Below are 21503 nucleotides of genomic sequence, written 5' to 3' on the forward strand. Positions count from 1 at the left end.
TGGGCGGCCTGGGTGCCGGGGGGGGTCCCCGGTGCCGGGGGTCCCTGCCACGGCTACGGCTCGCCCAAGTTGGTGATGGCCGCGCTGTAGATGAGGTCGGAGATGGAGCCCAGCGAGGTGGGGAGGCCGCGAGTGGGGCTGCGGGCTGCGGGTGGAGGCAGGGCGGGGGCCGGGCCCGGGGGGGTGCCGTCGGGGGGTGCGGTGGGGGGACACCGCTCCCCGGGTGGTGGCAGCGGCGGCAGTGGTGGCGGCTCCAGTTTGGCGCTGCGGATCCTGCGGGCTCGGCGGTTCTGGAACCAGACCTGGGCCGGGCAAGGGGGGGACACACGGTGAGGCACCGACAGGGCGGCCCCGTGGGGCCGGGGGTCTCGGCCCCGGGAAGGGGCGGACGGGGAGGTTGGGGGGGGGTGGTCCCGGCCGCGCTCACCTGGATCTTGGCCTCGGGCAGCTGAGTGAGCTCGGCCAGGCGCTCCCGGGTGGCGATGTCGGGGTAGGGCACGGCGGCGAAGGCCCGCTCCAGCTCCGACAGCTGCCCCCGGCTGAAGGTGGTCCGCCGCCGCTTCCGTGGCCCCCCCGGGCAGGGGCACGGCCCCGGGGCGCGCACCCCCCCCGCCGCCCGCCCGCCGCCCGGCCCGCCCGCCCCGTCGGGGAAGCGGAGCAGCGGCTGGGGGGCGCGGGAGGTGCCCGGGGCCGCGCTCATCCTGGCCCGGTTCCCCCGGCCCCGCCGCCGCCTCCCCGGCTTTTATCCCCCCCGGGCCCCCCCGGCGGGCTGGGCCCGCCCCGTGCGGGCGGTGCTGCCCCCCCCACACCCCTTCCCCGGCGCTCCTGGGGCTGCCTCGGGGACCAGCGACCCCCCGGCTGCCCGTACTGGCCCCCCTCCCCACAGCCGTCGGGGCACGCTGAGGCCCGTCAGGATCCCAGGGCTCAGAGGGGGGCTTGGAGGGGTCCGGTGCCGCTGGGCCGGCGACCCCCGGGCCCCCTCCCCCCTTCCCAGGGCCGAGGTGCCGCCACCAGCCCCCCACCCCTACCCCGGCCTCGCCCCCCGCCGTGCGGCCGCTCTCCCGCGGGGCTGGCACCAGTCAATGTTTAACCGAGCGGTGGTACCAGTTGTGCGGGGCAGCCCGCGCTGGCTGGCGGTGGCTCCTGCCGGGACCCGCCGACCGCTGCGGACACCCCGAGCGAGGGGTGCTGGGGGGGCACATGGAGCCAGAGGGGGAGCGGGGCTGGGACCCCCAGCCGGGCACACGGCCCAGAACGCTCCCACGGGGCCAGGACAGACCGTAAGTCAGGGGGGAGCCGGAGGGGACGGAGACCACCCTGCGCTGGAGGGGTGGGGGCTGGGCAGCGACCGCCAGGTGCGCGGGGCTGGCACCCCAGAAAGGCTGGTGAGGACAGGAGGGTGAGGGTCCCTCTGCGGGGACACGGGGGGACATTGCACCCTGTCCCCTGCCAGGGCACAGTGGGAACAGGAGGGTGGTGTGAGCACAGCACGACCGTGAGCCCCTCTACCCCTGCCCCGGGGTGTCTGCGGGCGGGACCCCCAGCCTGGGGGGCACCCACTGCCCCTCTGCCCTCTGTTCCCCAAAGGAGCCCCGGAGAGCAGCGGGAGGGCGCCGTGGTGGGCAGAGAGACGCGCCTGAGAGTCGTGCTGAGGTGAGGGCGGACGCAAAGGGCTCAGGGACACAGTGGGGACCCTCCTGCCCGGGGCAGGGGCACAGGGGGGCTCCACGGGGTCCCCATCCAGCCACACCTCTGTGTCCCCCCCCGCCATTAGGGTCCGGCCACTGACCTGCACAGAGACGCTGCGAGGCGACCGGCGGGTTGTGCACAGCCTCGGCGATGGCACCATCCACGTAAGTGCCACCTCCCCGCCGGGGGGTCGGGGGGCCGCAGCACCCCCTGAGCCACCACTCACCCTGCACCCAGGTGAGCGCGGCCAGGCACGATGCCACCTTCGGGTTCAGCGCCGTGTTCGACGCGGGCGCCTCACAGGAGGCCGTGTTCGAAGGCAGCGGGATGAGGCAGCTGGTGGAGCTGGCCATAGATGGGTAAATTGTGGCGACCCCCCCCCCGGGACCCCAGCCCTCCAGCCCACACCGTGCCCGCTCGCTGCGCCCGTCCAGGCCTCGGCGGCAGGTTTGCGCTGCCAGGGCCGTGCCGGGAGGTGGCATCCCCGTGCCACCGCCTGGGGCCGGGCCTGAGGCTCAGCATCTTCCCCAGCTTTTCCTGCACCGTCTTTGCCTTCGGGCAGACCGGCTCGGGGAAGACCTACACCCTGATGGGACCCCTCCTCGCCCAGGTACAACGCCGTCACCCCCCGCTGACCTGGTGATGATGGTGGGATGGGCTCTTCTCGCCCGGTCTCGGGTGCTGGGGTGGTGGGAGCAGGTGGGTGCCCAGCGCGATGTGACCGCTCACCTCTCTGGCATCTCGGCAGAGCGAGACCCAGCCGGCGTCCCCTGCCCTGCTGGGGCTGATGCAGAGGTCCTTTGCCTGCCTCCTGGAGCAGAGCCGGAGCCGCGGCTCTGACCTGGCTCTCAGTGCCTCCTACCTGGAGATCTACAACGAGCAGGTAAGTGCCTGCCTGGCCACCCAGCTCAGCCCCGCTGGCACCCCGTGCCCCCACGCCCCTGGTGCCTCCCCTCCGCTGAACCCCCCAGGTGCGGGACCTGCTGAGCCCGGGGCCACCGTGCGCCCTGCCCCTGCGGTGGAGCAAAACCCACGGCTTCTACGTGGAAAACCAGCTCAGTGTGGACTTTGAGAGCCTGGAGGCCATTGCCAACCTGCTCCTGCAAGGTGCTGAGCCATGGGTGCGGGGCTGGGCCATGTTCAGGGAGTGCTGGACCCGGTATGGGGGGACTCAGCCCCCCACAAACCATCCCTGGGGCTAATGGGGCTCTGTTGGCAGCCAAGGGGGGCAGCTCCCCATCCTGCTGCAGAGCCCGGGCGGGCTCGTGTCTGGCGGGGGTGGGCAGTGGGTGCCGTGCCAGGGTGTGGGGCATGGTGCCCCCTACCAGCTCGCAATTGCCCCCCCGGCAGGATCCCAGAGGCGACAGACCTCGGCGCACGCCCTCAATAGGCACTCGAGCCGCAGCCACGCTCTTCTGACCATCAATGTCCGCAGCCGGGCCGTGAGCACACATCCTGCTCCAGGGGGAGGGCTTGGGGGGGGGGGGGCTGGGGCTCTTTGTGGAGATGCAAACAACCCCGGGGTATGGGGGGTCATGTCCTCCTCCCCAAGGATGTGTTGGTGGGGCTGGGGCGAGCAGCAAGGAGCCAAATCCCAGACCCAGGGGTTGGAACGCTGCTGTGGGCCACGGGGAAGGGGTGAGGGAGGCCAGAGCATCACCCCCCCAAAACGGGTTCCCCAGCCCAGCACCTGCCCCGGCAAGCAGGGCACGCTGTGCTTCGTGGACCTGGCTGGCAGCGAGCGGGTGAAGGAGACCGGCTCCAGCGGGGAGCTCTCCGTGGAAGCCAACAATATCAACCGCAGCCTCCTGGCACTGGGTAAGGGCCAGGGGACACCCCCATGGGAGCATGAGCTGCAGGTCCCCGTCAGAGCCCTGTCACCCCCTCTGTGGCTCGTCCTCTGGCAGGACACTGCATCTCTCTGTTGGCCAAACCCCGAGGGAAGCGGACGCACATCCCCTACCGGGACAGCAAGCTCACCCGGCTGCTGGCACGCTCCCTGGGTGGCTCGGGCATCACCCTAATGGTATGTGCATGGAGGAGGCCGGGCAGGGCTGCGCAGAGCTGCAGGGGGCTGGGGGCTTGCTCTGTTGAGGGGAAGGCTGGGGGGAGACAGGTGACCCCCTGGCTGGCAGCTCAACCTGTGGCTTTTCTGCATTGGCAGGTCGCTTGCATCTCCCCGTCCTCACACTGCCTCTCGGAGACGCTAAGCACGCTGCACTACGCCAGCCGGGCCCGGAGGGTCACCACCAGACCCCTGGCCAACAGGGTATGGCAGGCAGGGGCTGCGGGCGGGGTGTCCTGCCCCACTGCTGGGATGCCCCTGAGCCACCCCCTTGTGCTCCCAGGTGTCTCGGGAGAAGCTGCTGCAAACCTTGGAGAAAGAAATCCATGCCTTGCAGCTGGAAAACCTCTCCCTGCGCCAGCAGCTGTGCCTGCCCAGGGTGCCAGCGAGGAGGATGGAGATGCCAGGGACCCCTCCAAGGGAGGGGGCATGGCCGGGCTGGGGAGGCAGGTATGGACCCGCAGGGCTGCGGTGCTCCCCTGTCGAAGGGCAGCTCCCGTCACAGGGAGCCCCTGCCTGGCCCAGCCTCTACGGCCTCCTGCGGGACTTCGTGGTGGAGAATGAGCAGCTGAGGTACGGGGGGGCACGCAGGACTCACGAGCAGGGGCTCGAGGGGCTGGTGGGACAGCCAGAGCCCCTGGCCGGGCAGCACCCTGTGCCAGCCAGCCTCTCCCCGGGGCTCCCTGGGGCCGGGCAGGCTTGAGGTTCGCCAGAGGCTGCCAGTGCCCTGCCCTGCTCCCCCGCTGCTCCCCAGGCAGCCCCAGCTGTCCCCAGACCCCAGCGGTGACATCCCAGCTGGCCCACCCTGCAGAGCCACCCGCAGCTCCAGTGACGGCCAGCCCCTGCTCCCGAGTGCCCGCACCCCCCATGTCCCCACCAGCCACCCCACGAGGCTCCGGCAGCCCGACACGACACCTGCCTCTGGCTCCCGGCTCCCGGTGAGCATGGGGGGCCCGGGCTCCACGGACATCCTCACGTGGGGAGAGGATGCCCGAACCACCCACCCGCTGATCTCCCCTCTTGCAGAAGCTGCCTCCTGCCTCCAGCCGCCCTGGCTGCCCCCAGTGCTGCCCTGGGCCGGCCAATGCCACCGTGTCCCAGGTACAACCCCGGGGGTCTCTTCGGAGAGGGGCGGCACAGCACAGTGCAGCAGCCTGACCGCTCTGCTCACCCCAAGGTGCTGCCAGGGCCCCTCGTGCCGCAGCCGATCCTCCCCGAGGGAAACATGGGTGTCCTGCCACCCGGCCAGGAGGACTCGGCTCTGCCTGGCTCCCATCAGCTCCTCAGGCACCCCCAGGCACCCCAGGGAAAGCGGTGAGAGCTGGGGCTGGAGGCCACCCGCTGGGCATCGCCCCTGTGGTTACGGGTGCTGGGGCAGCGGGTCCGTGTTTGCTCATGTGTCCTCACAGCAGGAGCCGCGGCAGGAGCAGGAGCTCGACTCAGCGGCACCTGCTCCCCCAGGAGGTGCCAGGCCCTGAGCGCCGTCCCAGCCCCGAGGGAAGGGTCATCCCTTCGGCCCCGCCGTGGCCGGGATTACCGGAGCCAAGAGGTGAGCAGGGCAGAGGGGGGAGGCCAGGCAGTGCCTCGGCTGGGGTCCCTTGGCGATGGGCACCCATCCCCAGCCCAGCTGCCCATGCCTGGGGCTGTGGACCTGAGCCGGGGGGGTGCCAGAGACCTGACCCCACTGGCTCCCGGCTGGCAGCCGCCGGCACCATCCCTCTCCTCCAGTGGGAAGAGGCACCGGAATGGCTGGCGGAGCAGATCTAAGCAGCCGCGCCGCGGACAGAGCCAGCAGCGGGGATCTGGCACAGCCCACGCACAGTTACTGTACCTGGAGGGATGACCACAGCCCGCGGGGGCACGGGGATCTCAGACTACAAGGACTGCGCAGACCCCGGGCGGGATGTACGGACAGACAGACAGGGCTCTCCAGCCTGCACAGCACTCGCAGTTTATTTCTGTCTAGCTAGGGGCTGTGCTGCCGGGTGGCTGCGGTGGTGCCACTCAGGTGCTCTCCTCCCCCGGCTGCGGGCAGTCCAGCCAGTACTGGGCGATGGAGCGCGGGTAGCGGGGCTGCACCAGGTCCACGCGCTTGGTGCGCAGGTTGACGCGGTAGTATTTGTCTGGAGGAAGGGGAGGTGGCTGTCAGGAGGGCCCACGGGGCAGCACCGCGGGGAGCTGCTGCCCTCGCTGCCAGCCCTGGGCACTTTCCCGCTGCATCCCAGAGCTCAGAGACATCGCAGAGCGAGAGGAGACCTCCCCCTGCCCCAGCAGCCCTGGTTCCGCATCCCTCCCGGATCCTGCTGCCCCAGACTCACCTCCTACAAAGAAGTAGACGCTCTGGAGGGTCTCGCACTGGGAACCGGACAGCCAGTCGCTTTCAACACCCGCAGAGTCAGAGTCGTTTTGCAGCCAGCCCCAGAACCCCAAATTCAGTGACCGGTGGCTCTTGTACCTCTTGCGCTGGCGGCGAGACTTCCTCCTGCGGGGCTGGTGGGAGGCCACGTAGATCCTGCCGGCCATGGCGGCATCCAGCCGGCTGGGCACCCCCCTCCAGTCCCTGCTGATGTACCGCGGACTGCTCGCCCCCGCTGGTAAAGAGGCAGAGGGTGAGTGAGAGGGGCAGCAACGTATGGGGGGGAGCTGAGCCCAGCCCCACAGACAGCCCCCAGCTCCGAGACCCACAGGGATGCTCCAGAGGATCCCAGCCTGGATGGGATGCATGATGGGGACATGGGCGAGGCAGAGCCAGGAGCAGCCCCTCACCCCACCCTTGGCTGGGATGAGCCCTGTGCTGCTGAGCCCCCTTCTCCTCCTTTCCATCTTTCACTTCACTTGCCCAGGGCTGGGGCTTTCCTGTGGCATCTCCAGCCCCAGTGGGAATAAACAGCCCCCAGCAGCGACGCTGTGGTGTGAGATGGCTGGTGACGGGTAGCGTGGGGCTTACGGGCTGCAGAGGGTGGGATTTGGGATGCTGTGGGAGATGCAGGTGTGGCCTGGGGGGTTCCTGTGCATAGCCCAAGCTCCTGCCCTGCACGGCCGCTCATCCAGCCTGCCCATGCTCCCAGGTATCGCTCCCTCCTCCCTGGGTGCCCGCACCCCTCGCACCCTGTCAGTGCGGGCCGTATTGGCACCTGCCAGCCCTTTCCCCCGGGGCTGGCCCAGCCCTTACTCATTCTTCCACCAAAGAGGATCTGGAAGACGTCTTCCCAGCTGTCACGGTTCAGGAAGGCATAGTGGTTGAACACGGTGGAGGGGGAGGACTTCTCACAGTCGGCCTGCGTGGGCTGGTTGGCAAAGTCATAGGACCAGTAGTACTTGTCTAGGAGAGGATGCGCAGGGCATTAGTGGGGGACACACTGGAGGGCAGCAGTAGCTAGAGGGGTGTCCAGCCCGTGGCCACTGGTGCCAGGCTCTGCCTGCGAGCAGGGGCTCTTCCCTTACCCTTGAAGAAATAGACTCGTTCATTGCCATGGTAGCTGTGCGCCGGGAGGGCGAAGGCCGCGTTGACGTTGTTCGGGATGCCTTCAAAGCCCTCGGAGATGTTGCGTGGGTACCCGGGGTCCAGGGCTCCATCGTCAAAGCGCCAGTACTGGCTGCCCTGGGGGGTGCAGGACAGAGGGGGGGTCAGGGGGTGGGTGCAGCATCCCCCAGACTGCCAGGGGGAGCGAGCAGATGCTGGGGAGCCCTGTTGTGAGGCTGCGGCTGCCTGGGGCCCTGGACAGCTGCGGGGATTTGGGGATATCTGGCAGCCACTGCGTGTGTGCATGCATGGAGGCGGACAGGGTGGGGACAGGGTGGGTTGGGGAGCTGTGCTGGCTGCCCTGGGAGCACACTCAGCCCTTCAGCCAGGTTCCGGCCCACCTTGAAGAGGTAAGTCTTGCCCTGGCAGTTGATGCGTGTGAAAGCTGCATCGATGGGGCCCTCGATGCCCCAGACGTCGCTGATGAGCTTGGGGTAGCCAGGCCGCACACTTGTCTCGTCCAGCTCATAGAAGTACTTCCCTGGGGACAGAGGGGAGGTGGGAGTGGCACAAGGGACCACAGCCACCGGCACGGGGTGACGGGGTGGTAGCATGTCGCACGCGCCTGGGAAAGGTCCCTGAGGTACCTCGGAAAGCGTAAATGGAACCATTCTTCAGGTCGGTGAAGGCATCAAACGGTTTCCTGCTGCACAGCTCCTCAGGCTCTTCCACGGGGTCGTGCTCCCCGACCTCATCTGGTGTGGTGCTGACCACATCATCCACAGGCACATCCACTGTCTCCTCAGGGTCTGGCTTGCTCTGCGGTGTAGGCTGCACCGACAACGGGGGTGTGGGCAGTTCCGTGGTGTCTGCCATGGTGCTCTCTGGCGTGCCCAAGTCGATGGTGAGGTTGTAGTCAAGGTAGTCATCCTCCGGCAAGGCAAACACATCCCCTCGGGTCACTGTGGGAGGGAGCAGGTTCGTCCTGGGGAGCCCTGGGCATCTCCCACTGGATGTGGGGGCAGCAGCCGCTTGCTCCCAGGTGCTATGGATTTGCACAGACCCCACGCTGCGGGCGGCAGTGAGTCAGCTGCTGAACACCCTGGTGCTGCAACACCAAACCCTGGCACGGACCTCACCCTGCAGACATGGGTGGGTGCAGAGGTGACCCAGCACGGACCCCTCCGAGCCTCCGTGGTGTCAGGCACCCACGGCCATCCCAGCACCCCCTGCCCCAGATAGGAGGGCAGCCGTGAGACCGGTACCTTTGGCTTTGCAGACGGTGGAGTAGTCGCTGCAGCAGCTCTGGTAGTACATGCAAAGGGTGTCGCACTGGCACTTGTGCTGCGCGTTGAAGCCATCCTCGCAGCGGCCCACACAGGAGTCTGCAAAAGCCACCCGCCGGTGCAGGAGGAGTAACGTGGGCTGGGGAGCGGGGCCAGCGTCTGCCCCCCGGCCCAGCCCCAGGGGTGAAAGCAAACATGGCATGTCTTGGCTGGGGGGACCCCACCTCTCCATGGTCAACCCCATCACCAGGGGTTACAGCAGCACCTCTCCCCACTCCCACCCAGGTCCTGCTGGGACGGGAGCTGTGAGCCAGGCTGTGCCGGGGTCCCAGCTCCACACTGGCAGTCCAGCTGCAGGACAGCCAGGGATTGCCCAGGCCATCTCTGATAGTGCTGCCCGCTTGCCTTCTCCCCATGCTGTGAGGCGTAGCCAACGTGGCCAGTGGCCATGACCACCACCAGGTCCCCTCACCCTTCCCAGGCTCCCCAGCCCCTCCATCAGCCCAAGGGCACACTCACTCCATCCCCACCCTGGCTGCAAGTGGGAGGCACCCAGCGTGGGGCTGGTGGGCTCCGACTCACCTTCAGCAGCCCAGGCAGCGGCGAGCAGGGCCAGCACCAGGGCCGGGAAGAGCAGCCTCATCCTGGGCAGCCGGGAGCGCAGCCCTCCTGTGACTGTGCGGGCTGGAGCGTGGCTGCGGCCAGGGCCCGGCATCCACTGTTTGCTCAGCCTGCCCCGAAGGGAGAAAACAAACAGGCCAAGGTCAGAACAGGGGAAAAGGGGCAGAGACGCTCTCCCACCCAGCATCCCCCACAGCCTGTGCCGAGCTGGGGGCATATGGGGGGGACAGGGCTCCCCACACATGCAGGCAGCTCCAAGAGCCTTTGCTGCCAGCACCTTCCCAGCCCGGGGGCAGGCTGGGCGCTGGATCAGAGAGCAGGGGAGGACAGCAGGCCAGAGCCAGGTACCAGTTTTGGGGTCCCACCACACTTATTTCATAGCAAACCTCATGGTATTAAGGCTCCCCGCCTCTGCCCCAAGGGGAGGCCGTTTCCCAGCCTGGTCTTGGGAATGAAGAAAGGGGAGAAAAAACACTAATGAAAGAAGGGGAGTGTGGTGTTCAGAGGGCAAAGAGCCTATGCTTGCCTAAAATGTTACGGTTTCGGAGAACTTACTCTTGGGATTTCAGCTTTCTCAACGTCAGCACGACTGGGAGCAGACCTGGGGAGCCCCAAGGCAGGCGACTCGGGATGGGGCAGGTACCAGGTCTGTGCACGGGGGCCAGGGGCCAGAGGTGAGTGGCCAGGAGGGGGGGAGCGGGAACCCTCTGCACTTTCACTGCAGTCGGCAAACAAATGCCTGTGTATTTTGCTCCCATCATTCCCTTTCCAACCAATCTTTTTGGTTACTAATTAATGTTGACTCAGCTCTTTTAGCAGCTCCTGATAACTCCAGGATGTTTATTTAATCAGGGGCAAGGAGCAAACGCACATGAGGCTACAGAGATACTGCCTCTGGCTGCCTCCGCTGCTGTGGCACTGCTGGGGCGAGAGCTCCGTGGGGTCTGTCCTGGCCTTGGGGCAGGAGCAGCGCAGCTCTGCGCTTTAATAAGTGATGGAAGATCTGAGGAGAGAAGAACCCAAGCAGGGTGCCCACTTTTCCAGGGGCCCTGCCTCTACCAGCTCAGACACAGGTGGTTTCCAGCATTGGCTGCTCCCACCCTTGCCGGAAAGAGCTTTGATTTGGTTTTGAGAAAGGCATTTCCACCTGGAAAGCCCCGGCGAGCCAAGGAAAGCCACCAGACACTGGTTGTTGGGGCAGGACTTCTCTTGCAGCCCTGTCGCCCCCCTCCTTGTCCCCTGGCTTCAGCTATGGTGGGGCTGGTGCCATCCCTGGGTGCAAGCACTAGCCCAGCGTTCACTAAACCTACATCACATCCCTGTTGAATAGAGCATGGGGCACAAGTGACCTGAGCAGGCGCAGGCTCCTGGGGAAGCTGGGGGGAAGAAGGGCTGGGCAGTGTCTGAGCTGCTTTTGCTGATCAGCTGAGACAAAGCTCCCTCCTGCTGTTCCAGGCTCCCGACCACCAGCAACCACAGACCCGTGAAGGCTCGGTGAGCCCTTTCCTGGCTGCTGTGCTCAAGGCATGGCAGGAGACCCCGAGAGAGGGGCTGGTTCGGGTAATGGGGTTCTGGGGAGCTCTTGCAGCCAAGGGCTGAGCAGAACCAGCAAGGAAAGCTCAGGTAATGGGGCTGATCCCCCAGGGCAAGGCTAGGAATCCCTGTCATTCCCAGAGCCCTGGCTGCTGGTGCTGGGAATCCTTCTCAAACAACAAAACAAAGCAAAACTAAAAGCAAAGCAAAGCTCAGCTCTCTGGGCTTGTCAGGACAAGCCTAAGGCAACGATTTGAATTCTGCCCTCCCCAGGCAGCATCCTCCTCTGAGGCAGCAAACCCCTCTGCTGTGCTGCATTGCAACAGCCCGTAGCATTGCCCCTGCTTAATAATAATTTATCAGGAAAATCCTTACTGGTTCTGTGCTGAGCCTCTCCTGCGGTACTGTGCCGCTCGGGACGCCTTGTTTACCGTCCTTCGCTGTGAGCTAATGTCCCTTTCCTCTGTCTATCCCTGCGTAGTGGATTCAGAGAGGATTAAAAGCGACTCTGTCGCATCAAAACATCAACTTGAATTTAAGTCTCAGTCTGAGCTGGCAACAACCTGGTTTTGGAGCCAAGGATTTAAGCTGCTCCTCCCAACACAGACAAGAAGCATCCAAAGCATTTCTGCCCTGAGCACGTCTGGCCTGGAAAAAAAAGAAAAGGGGCCCAGTCAGCCTCCGCTCTTTCTTTTATCATGCAAATCCTGAGCCCGCCCAGAAAAGCTGCTCTGAATTTCCACCAGGCAAAGGGAGTTATTTATCCCTCTGCACTGATACCAAATGGGTTCAAAATGCAGTGCCAGGATGGCCACAACCTGACTGTGACCACAGCCACCACCGTGCCTGGCCTTTTACTTCCACCCTGTGCCCACTTTGCCGGTTGTAGAGCGTCCCAAAGACCTGCTGCAAAAGCAGTGTGGGGGTCCCCGCCTGCCGTGGAGGTGACCACAGGCTCCGCAGCAGCCTGGGCAAGGGTGGGGGACAGATGCGTCACGGGGACACGCTGGGCAGGCGGAGGGCTGTGGAAGGAGGGGTCCAGGGGGATGCCGGAGCATCTGCAGCAAGGATGGAGATGCTGCTGTCCAGAGATGAGCCCCTCCTTGGAAAGGCGGCGCCTGCGCGGGGTGACATCAGCCCCTGAGGACCGGAGATGCTGAGCCTGACTCTGGGAAGGCGGCTCCTGCCACTGCTTCCCGCTCCACATCCCGGCAGGGCAGGGAGGGGAGAGGGAGCTGGCAGCCTGGCCCTGCGGCTGGACCCCTGGCCAGCTCCGTCCCCCCTCCTGTGTCTCCCCTCCAGCCACCTTGGGTCCCCCCAAAGGGCGTGGTGGCCCTCCCAGGGGGCAGGTGACCAAGGATGCTGCGCTAGGAGATGCCAATGGTGCTCACCCTGCTCGTCTCCCTCTATAAACTGTGCCGGTTCTTCGCCATGTCGGGTGCGGAGAGGCTGGTGGTGCCCCAGTGTGTGAGCCAGGCAGGCAGCTGGGCAGGCAGCAGCAGCTCCAGGGAGCACCAGGAGGTTTCCCCCGGGGTGAACATGGATGTGCGGGCAGCCCTGGACCGGATCCTGCCTGCCCTGCACCATGCTATCGCCCGTGCCAAGCAGGCAGCCAGCCCCGCGGAGCTGAGGAGAGCCATCACCGAGGTCTTCCAGCTGGTGGAGGAAGCCTGGGGGATGCCCACGCTGGGGAGGGATGTGGCCAAAGTGCTGTGCGATGTGATCCGCCTGGAGGGGGGCCTGGACCTGCTACTGAACCTGCTGTACACAGCGGAGCTGGAGACCAAGTGCCAGGCAGGAAAACTCCTGGAGCAGATCCTGGTGGCAGAAAACAGGTGAGTCTGCAAAAAGCCCCCTGCCCCGCCAGGCACCCCCCACCCCCCACCCACCCCCCGCAGGCTCACCTGCTGCCCCGAGCACAGCAGGGATTTCCTCCACCCATCCTACCCACACTCCCCAAATTTCCCTGCTCTGGGTGCTCCTGGTGCATCAAACCCCCTGGGCTCCACACCGCAGCCCCCCGCAGCCAGCACTTGCACAGAGGGGTCCCTGACTTGCTGGTCACACCCTGGTGATAGCACAACCTGCGTCCCCAGGGCTGGAGGAAGGAGAACCAGCCCCAGCTCAGGGATGATGGTGAGGATCGGGGTGTCCTCATGAGCCACCCTTAGCTGGGGGCCACCCAGACAAGACACCCTTCATGGCTGAGCTGGGTCGGTTTGGCTGGCCCAGAGCTTCTGTCCCAAGGACGAGACACGATACCCCCTCAACCATAACTGCAGCAGGAGGAGGAGGACAAAAGCCAGTCCCCAGAGCCTTTCTGTGGCTGACCAGGGTTGGAGTGAGGCCATAAGGAGGGGGCTGCTCAGCCAGCGGCCCTCGGAGCCCCCCCAGCTCATGGCCCCCAGCTCAGAGGCTAGAGATGCATGTGCTGCTCCCCAGGACAGATGAGAAGCTTTGGGCTGGCTCTGACAAAGCATCAGCACAGGCCAGGGGAGAGCGTGTGTGTGCGTGTGTGTACATACAAGCACGGTTACAAGGCTGCATGTGCTCACATAGCACCCAACACATCTAAATGCACAGCAGTGCTGATGCGGCACCCACACACAGCTCACCCTTCAAACACCGTCAACACCCTCCCGCAAGGTCCCCTGACAGGCAAACTCTCTGCTGTGCCCCGTGTCTGGTTCAGCATTCCCTGGCAGCACTGCCCAGCATGCTGGCCCCAGAGAGGAGCCATATACCTGTCACGAGCTGGGTCAGGATCAGGCCCTTCTCTCCTCCACGCGGTTCTGCCAGCTCCACTCTCCCTCAGCATGGCCAAGCCCAGCTGGACCCAGCCAGGGCTTTGGGCACGCGTGGAGGAAGCCTGGACAAACTTCATGGTCAATGTGTCTTGCTGTAGGGTTGTGGATTCACAGCCGGGGCCTTGCTGCACACGCTGGCAGGGAAAAAGAAGCAACAGCTAAATCAGGAAAGTCCATTAGAGAGGAATTAATCCCAGGAAACATCCCTGGCACGGTCTGAGTTCAGCATTTAGCTTCCTGGCAAGAGAAAGCAACTGCTGGAGTCGCTGTCTCTGCTCTAGGAGCAGTTCACAGGCCAAGGTCTCGGGGCAGCTGTAGGCCCCCAGCCCCTTGCTCCCCACAGCCTGACCCACCATCAACCTCTGAGCAATGCAGGGAGGGGTAGGGTCCCCCCCTTGGGTCCAAGTTTCTGGTTTAGCGATCTCTCCCAGCATCCATGCACGGCAGCAGTGGTGCTTAGCCCAGAGCTGGACTGGTCCTGGCCCCATCCCATGGCTGCGGGGAACCAGGGACCTGGCAGGGCTGTGTTTGTCATCCAGCTCAATGGCCAAGTCTGGGCTTGGAGCCAGTCCCAGGCTGAGGACCGGGTTGTTTTTTTTTTTCCAGAGCTCTCCGGAGCATTTGCTGCCAAACCCACCCCAAGGTCAGCATTAGCCGTGTGGGCCACAAGCTTCCCAGAAATGCTCTTCCCGCCTGCCAGCACAGAGAAGCTGATGTGCCTTCACCCCACCATTGCTGGGGGCCAAATGTGCCACTGCCCTTGTGAGCAGCATGGCATGGGACATCTGCACCAGTGCTTGTCCCTTGGGAACAGAGCAGCTCCACCACAGCACCAACCGGGTCATTTCTAAGGCCAGAGACAGAGATGTCCCATTGCCCCAGGCAAGCTCATGGGAGGGCAGCCAAGAGTCCATCATTTCCCCCTTCCTCACTTCGTGCTTTTAGGGCACAGCCCCATTCAGGTGTCACTTTAAGACTATCCTTACAGCACAGGGCTCCCAAAGCCAGCCATGGCTGAGCAGCAGCTGGTGGCCCTCAGCCACCCGCACCCAGGCTCTTGCTGTCCTCTTCTAGGAGTGCGCAGGACTGAGGAAATAAACAGCTTTCCCCCGAACTGCCTCCACACTGCCATCCCAGGGCAGGCAGATCCCCATCTCTCACACACCCCAGTGGGCAGTTCTGCGTGGTTGCTCAGCCAGAGGTGAAACCCCTGTCCTGAGCTTGGCACCGACCTGGAGAAGAGCTAGAGGACAGCACTGGTCAGGGACAAAGGAGTTTTCACCCCCAAACACGGAGCAGCTCACACACACCCAGCAGAGCTGACTAAGCGGATCTATTTCTAGATTGGCATTAGCCTACCCTGCACTGTTAATCACTTTGTACGTTTTATCTCGAGCACAAGAGCCTCTGGCATGGTGGTCCTGGGCTATGTACTCCCTGCCCTGTCCCATCACAAGCTCTTCCATCAGATCGAGACAGGTTCTTCCTGTCACATCTCACTGCATTGCAGCCTGACAGCTTATCTGGCAGCTGTGTCCTACAGGGTAACATCTGGCTGTCAGGTGGCAAACGCCATCAAAGCACGGGGAGGGGTGAGTTCAGATGCCAGTCACTGTTCTCATTCCCTGCGTGGCCATCTGCACCTCATCTGCCTGTGCCTCTCCTTCCTGCAGGGATCGGCTTGCTCGCATCGGTCTGGGAGTGATTCTGAACTTAGCCAAGGAGCGAGATGTTCCTCAGCTAGCACAGAGCACCTCCGGTATCCTGGAGCACATGTTCAAACACACTGAGGAGACCTGTTACCAGCTCATCTCGGATGGAGGCCTGGATGCTATCCTCTACTGGTGCCGCTGGACAGACCCCGTCGTGCTGCGGCACTGCGCCATGGCCTTGGCCAACTGTGCCATGTACGGAGGGCAGGCCAACCAGCGCCTGATGATCGAGAAGAGGGCGGCGGAGTGGCTTTTCCCACTGGTGTTCTCAAGAGATGATGAACAAATCCGCCTGCACGCATGCCTGGCCATCACGGTGCTGGCCACCAACAAAGAAATCGAGAAGGAGGTGGAGCGCTCGGGGACGCTGGCTCTGGTGGAGCCGTTCATCGCCTCGCTGGATCCAGAGCAGTTTGCCTGTGAGATGTTGGGGAGCAGCGACAACAGCCAGGGGAGGACGGCAGACGACCTGCAGCGGCTGGTACCCTTGCTGGACAGCTCGCGGCTGGAAGCACAGTGCATCGCTGCCTTCTACCTCTGCATGGAGGCTGCCATCAAAACCAGGCAGAAGCAAACAAAGGTAAAGGGTAGGTTGGCCTGAAGGAAGGAGATGCAAAAGGGAAGGGTTGCCACGACTGCATCTTGCTGTCTTTTGCTCCCCCGGGAGCTCACCACGTGCCCTGGTCCTCAGCTGGCCCAGCACAGGTTGTGGGGAGGAGGAGGGAAAGCAGAGTGATGTCTCTTCCCTTTGTGTCCCCAGATTTTCAGTGAAATTGGAGCTACGCAGAGCCTGAAGAGGGTGGTGTGCTACTCCACCAGCAGCACCACCTCCTCCCTGGCCAAAAAGGTGCTGCGCATGATAGGGGAGGAGGTTCCTCGGCGCATCCTGCCCACAGTTCCCAACTGGAAGCCCTGCGAGGTGCAGACATGGCTGCAGCAGATCGGATTCAACAAATACTGCCAGAGCTTCCTGGTAGGACTGTGGGCTGGAGGAGGGACACCTGGATGGGCCCCCTTTTGCCCAGTCTTGCAGCAGAGGTGTAAACATCTCACAGTTTTTCCTGGGACCTTTCCAGCCTGGATTTCTCTTGGCAGGACCACCAAGTGGATGGGGACATCCTCCTGAGGCTGACAGAGCAGGAGCTGCAGGAGGATTTGGGGATGGACTCCAGCATCACTCGGAAAAGGTAGGATCACCACTGGGGCATGCTGGCCTCTCTCATGGTCATCACCACAATGGCAGAACCAGGGAAACGGTCTGTACCTTCCCCTTCTTGCAAAGACAAGAACGGAGCAAAACCTGGACTGCCAGGGCTTTTCCAGCAGTCCCAGAGGGATTCCTGCAATGGGACCAATGCATGGGAGAGGTGTGGGATGGGGAGAGATCACCTGTAGCACAAGGGAGGTGGAATCCTGCAAGTTACTCAGAAAGACAGGAACCTACCCAAGCTTCTCTTCCTTGGCTGAGCTCCTCATACCCCTGCGTCCTGAGGACCAACGCTCCTGCAGTCACGCAGCTGTTCTTCTCTTCTTCTATCCCTTTAGCTCACCCTTCACCACAGCATGTAGCTGCATTCTCGCCTGTGCAGATAAGAGACGCGGTACCAAATGTCTCTAGCTCCTGCCTGGTCCAGCAGCCTTTCCTCCTCCGCTCCACCCTTTCATTTGTTTCTCTGCCAGGTTTTTCCGGGAGCTGACAGAGCTGAAGACCTTCGCAAACTATTCCACCTGTGACCGAAGCAACCTGGCCGACTGGCTGGGTGGCATCGACCCCAAGTTTCGTCAGTACACCTACAACCTGCTGACGTGCGGCATCAACCGCAACTTCTTGCACCGGGTGACAGAGCAGCAGCTGCAGGAGGACTGCCACATCAACACGGGTTTCCACCGTGTCCGCATCCTCACTGCTGCAAGGGGTGCGGGTCCTGCTGCTGCATGCTGCACCGGAGCAAGCGGGTGGGGGCGAGTGGCCGAGGGTTGTTTGGGATGAGCTGTTGGGTATTTTTAACTTTTACTTGCTGTTTGCTCTGCCTAGAAACACTTCACTCCCCTATAACGCTGCAAACTGCATCCAACGGGACTGATGTTTTTATCAGCTACCGGAGGAGCACCGGGTCACAGCTGGCCAGGTGAGTCCTGCAGGCAATGATACGGCAGCTGGGCTGAAGGCCAGAGCGAAGCTGGTGATCAGCTGTGGGAAGAGCATGGAGCTAGGAGGAGGGAGAGGCTGCCAAAAGCTGCAGTGCAAATGGGGACAGCATGTGCCATAAGCTGTACGGTGGACAGGCTAATTCCCAGTCCTGTCACTGCCACCCTCTCCCTCTTTGACACTGTCTTACCCTTTTCTCACGCTGTGCTCGTCAGGCTGTAGGGGATCACAGCAGGGAGTTAATGTCGGGCTCCCTGTGTTTTCGGCATGGGTGCAGACACCTGTACGCAGGCTGGGCGGGCGGCTGGCATCCCAAGGACCGTGTCATTCTCTGTTCGCTGCTCCTCATGTCTTGGCCGATGTGGTGGGAGAGCATGTGAAAGCCAGGTGCTGGCAGTAGCTCTCCTCACAGTGCTGTTCCCTCTTGCCACCAGCCTGCTGAAGGTCCACCTGCAGCTGCACGGCTTCAGCGTGTTCATCGATGTGGAGAAGCTGGAGGCAGGGAAGTTTGAGGACAAGCTGATCCAAAGTGTCATGAGTGCCCGCAATTTTGTGCTGGTCCTCTCACCGAACGCACTGGATAAATGCATGGGAGACCCCGAGTGCAAGGACTGGGTGCACAAGGTAGGAGATGCCATCGGGTGGGAGCGTGGTGGATGTTGGAGCAGGAAGGGGCTGGTGATGGGCTGACATAGCCTGAGCATGTTCCTGCAGGAGATTGTGACAGCCCTGAACTCTGGAAAGAACATTGTACCCGTTACAGACCATTTTGAGTGGCCGGACCCAGAAACACTTCCCAAGGACATGAGGGCCGTCCTGAAATTTAATGGTATTAAGTAAGTAAAAGGAACATGTGCCACGGGGTTCCTTGGCACCTGGAGAAAATGGCTTGCATAAGCAGTAGCAAAGGGCATGAGGAAATTGGGAAAAACAGATGAGGGAAGCAGAACTGGCTAAAGGGGAGGTGAGTCACTTCAGGTATTCCAGAGCATGAGGTGGACAAAGGTCTCCAGCACAACCCTTCTGCTGTCTTTGTGCTTGGGGCTCCCCTGGGTAACAGAACTGCCCACCCCATCGCGGCTGGCAGAACGCCCACCCTTGTGCCCCCAGCCCTCTGGGCAGGAGTGATGCTGCCAGGATTCACAGCTCAGCTGGGTTCCTCTCACCTCCTGCTTCCCCTCCAGCACCCCGGGCTGGCAGCCCAACCTGCTCGCAGCCCTCCAGTCTGGCAGGGCACACAGGAGGGGGCTTTCCTGCAGCATCCAGTGTCCCTCAATTTTCCATGGGGAAAAGGAAAGCTCCTAGAGAGCTGGAGTGGAGGATGGGGGTCTCTGGCTCCTGCCCCAGATGAACTGAGCTACTCTGTGGCATCTTGCAAAATGGAAAAATTAAATCAAATTTTCCCCTTCAATACAGGTGGTCCCACGAGTACCAGGAGGCCACAATTGACAAAATCATCCGCTTTCTCCAGGGCCGCTCCTCCCGGGACTCGTCAGCTGGGTCGGAGAATGGCCTGGACTGCTTGCCCTCCCTGGGGCAGACCTAGAGCCAGCACAGATGCCTCATCCCCTCCACAGACTGCCCAGGCTACCCCTTTTTATGTGGGGCCAAATTTCTCCCTCTAGATTTTTCCCCATCTTAGTACCCTGGCTTGAGACAAGGCCGGTGGATCATCAACCCCCGCCTTCACCCTCCAAATGCAGTACTCACTTACACGGTGCCTGGTGAGCTAGGGTGGACTCTGGGGTGGACAAATCATCTTCCACGTCCTCCCATGGGGTGGCAGGACGTGCAGGCCATGCCTCCCACGATGCAGGGGGTGCGAGGGAGACCGATGCTGTTCAGGACCCCTGCAAATGGCTGCAGCATCCCCCAGAAGCATGTCCGAAGAGAAGGGATCTTCTGAGGACGGAAAACAGGGGAATTGGTGAGGGATACATAGCAAGAGGACACATGAGAGAGAAGAGCAGTTTAGAAGGAACAGTCCATAAGCACGATACGGCCTCTGCCGTGTGCCACAGGAGTATCATTGTGGTCAGAAGCTGAGAGCAGGAAAGGGCAAATAAAAGCTAAGCCCTAACAAAATCCCCATGTCTGGGAAAGATAACACACAGAGGCCTTCTAAACCGCTCAGCAGAAGCTTTCTCTTTCCCAGTAATGTCCCTTTATCACAGGAGCTCGCTTCCTCCCTGAGGGCCTTTCACCTCCTAATGCTGCAAAACCAATTTGTGCTCTTAACTCTGGCGATGGAAGTTTGGGGTTAGATCACATGACGTTTCCGCAGGATCTTTGCAAAAAGTGCTTTTAAAGCAACCCCCTTCCCTCCATCTGATGTCTCAGCTTTACCACTTCATCAGGTCTGTACTTATAGGGCATAGAAGCTGGATTGTGACTCTGGAAAACATGTATCCATACAGATACAGAAGATGCTAATTGTTGCACTGTACTTGTGGAGTTATTACACACAGGCTGTATTTCATTCTGGTGTTGGTGCTCCACAGCAGATGTCCCAAGGTCTGTTCCTTCAAAAACGAGCTGGTGTATCTCTTTGCTGACTACCACTCACCCCCGACAGCCCTGGCTAAGCTCCTCAGGCTCAGGGTTGTCCCTACTCTCTGCTGGATGCAATATCAAGTCGCATCAGCTTCTTTCTACCCACCTCTTCTCAACACCCACCAGGTCTTTTTGCAGCTACTCACCTTGAAGTATCAGGAAAGAGCGAAGTCGATGCAATGGGCAGGTGGATGCTGCTAGGTGTGAGCACCGGCTGGGAGCATGGCTGGCAAACACTGCAGGTGAGGAACCACGGTCACCCCGACACACCTCCCCTGAATTCTGCACTCCCAGCCTTGTTCTGCTTCTCACACCTGCCTGGAGGGTGAGCAGGCTCTCAACAACAGCAGCAACCGCAGCTCCTACCTGAGTTTGTCTTTTTTGATGCAGAACAAAGTGAGTAATGCAGAAAGACATCCTTGTTCAGAGCACAGACGGGAGGGAAAGCAAGCCATGCCCAGGGAACATCAGCCTGCCCTGACGCTCGGCAGACCAGGCTGGTGCACCACCCTGCAAAAGAAGCAAGCTCCTCCGCCTGTCCCCTGCTCAAGACAACTCAACTCCTTCAGGAGGTAATGAGGACTCTCAGTCAACTTGTCCTTCTCCTGGCTCTCCCCGAAGCCTTGCTGCCTGCCTTAACTGGCAGGAGCACAAACGCATTTACTTTTGGCTTAGATCCATGAACATTTGAGGGGGGGCCGAAGGGTGGGGTGGGGGGGGAAGTTAAATTCTGGTGCTTAATCACAGCTTTATGGATAGTTCTTATCATCTCATTGTTAATGGCATCTTTGCTCTCCAGTGAAAGGTTAGTAGCTATAGCTGCCCCGCTTTCATCAGAAATAGAACCTATCTAATCTCCAGATTAAATACAAGGAAGCCAGCAGATGAGCCCAAAGGTGAAACCGCCAAAGGATAAAAGCTACTTGTGAGCTACTTCAGGGAGCCTTGAGTAACTGATTGAATGTCAAGGGCTCCATGGCCACTGAAGGAGTCCCACACAAACAGTCCTCAGGATTTTTCTCCCTACAATAACACACAGTAAGATTATTGTGTCTTGTTTCCTAGGAGCGCCCTAGCAATTAACCTGCTCACCCACCATTCAATGTAGAGATTTACTTGTTCTCTATAGGTTAGGTGTCTCACCTGCAACGAGATCCCATCTCATACTCCAGCTGCCCAGACCGTGACTCCTCCTGTTTCCCCACCATTCAGTTATCTTCACCTTAATGAACTCACCCTGCTCTTGGCAAAACATCCCATACCCGGCCTCCTCCAGTTGGAGCAGTCTCAAGAAAATGAATTCTGTTCTCACCCTTCCTTATTCCTTCGCTATGTCATGTCAGAAAGCATTTAAAGTTGTTCTATCAGACATTATTAATAAATCTGGTTTATACTCTAAATCCCCACCTCTTTTCTGTTTGCGTCACATGCTTCTCTCCCTGCAGCCTTCTCACACTTGCTCTCTCTTGCTGTCATGCTTTCTCATCCTCTGAAGGGACAGCATAGTTGACATTCTCCAGGCACCATTCTCTGTGCAGACCCACATTCACGCTCATCTCTGCATGGACTGATGTAGCTCCCTGCATCCCCAGGGACCCTACCTGCTGCCCACAGCCACAAGGCAT

General features: G+C 61.8%; 4 protein-coding genes across 10 annotated transcripts; 2 read left to right on the plus strand and 2 right to left on the minus strand.

The window, feature by feature from the left end:
* Window positions 1–49: 49 nt before the first annotated feature.
* SEBOX (SEBOX homeobox) lies at window positions 50–788 on the minus strand. Its single transcript, XM_055717226.1, has 2 exons — window positions 428–788; window positions 50–302 (listed from the first exon to the last, which is right to left on the minus strand). The coding sequence occupies exons 1-2, from the start codon at window positions 698–700 to the stop codon at window positions 54–56; spliced, it is 522 nt and encodes a 173-aa protein (XP_055573201.1). The 5' UTR covers window positions 701–788; the 3' UTR covers window positions 50–53.
* An 87-nt stretch (window positions 789–875) lies between these two features.
* On the plus strand, window positions 876–5724 carry KIF12 (kinesin family member 12). Of its 7 annotated transcripts, none has more exons than XM_055717151.1 (17): window positions 876–1280; window positions 1588–1653; window positions 1775–1853; window positions 1927–2048; window positions 2221–2299; window positions 2438–2572; window positions 2661–2796; window positions 3040–3131; window positions 3372–3507; window positions 3597–3715; window positions 3854–3958; window positions 4038–4327; window positions 4509–4692; window positions 4781–4855; window positions 4932–5068; window positions 5164–5303; window positions 5483–5724. In XM_055717151.1, exons 1-17 carry the CDS (start codon window positions 1201–1203, stop codon window positions 5722–5724), a joined length of 2217 nt encoding a protein of 738 aa, XP_055573126.1. In that variant the 5' UTR covers window positions 876–1200. The 7 variants fall into 7 exon arrangements, 6 of the variants coding, with proteins under 6 accessions (XP_055573126.1, XP_055573132.1, XP_055573138.1 ...); XM_055717157.1 differs by having other exon boundaries at window positions 5167–5303; XM_055717163.1 differs by having other exon boundaries at window positions 5457–5662.
* On the minus strand, window positions 5690–9229 carry VTN (vitronectin). The gene is made up of 8 exons (XM_005439765.4): window positions 9086–9229; window positions 8483–8602; window positions 7865–8179; window positions 7619–7758; window positions 7199–7355; window positions 6927–7076; window positions 6073–6345; window positions 5690–5877 (listed from the first exon to the last, which is right to left on the minus strand). The coding sequence occupies exons 1-8, from the start codon at window positions 9216–9218 to the stop codon at window positions 5759–5761; spliced, it is 1407 nt and encodes a 468-aa protein (XP_005439822.3). The 5' UTR covers window positions 9219–9229; the 3' UTR covers window positions 5690–5758.
* A 2473-nt stretch (window positions 9230–11702) lies between these two features.
* SARM1 (sterile alpha and TIR motif containing 1) lies at window positions 11703–19046 on the plus strand. Its single transcript, XM_005439903.3, has 9 exons — window positions 11703–12492; window positions 15138–15756; window positions 15937–16149; window positions 16272–16363; window positions 16857–17092; window positions 17212–17305; window positions 17760–17949; window positions 18040–18161; window positions 18742–19046. Exons 1-9 carry the CDS (start codon window positions 12032–12034, stop codon window positions 18869–18871), a joined length of 2157 nt encoding a protein of 718 aa, XP_005439960.2. The 5' UTR covers window positions 11703–12031; the 3' UTR covers window positions 18872–19046.
* Window positions 19047–21503: the final 2457 nt, after the last annotated feature.

This window comes from Falco cherrug, chromosome 1, assembly GCF_023634085.1.
Source record: "Falco cherrug isolate bFalChe1 chromosome 1, bFalChe1.pri, whole genome shotgun sequence".
NCBI classification, from domain to species: domain Eukaryota; kingdom Metazoa; phylum Chordata; class Aves; order Falconiformes; family Falconidae; genus Falco; species Falco cherrug.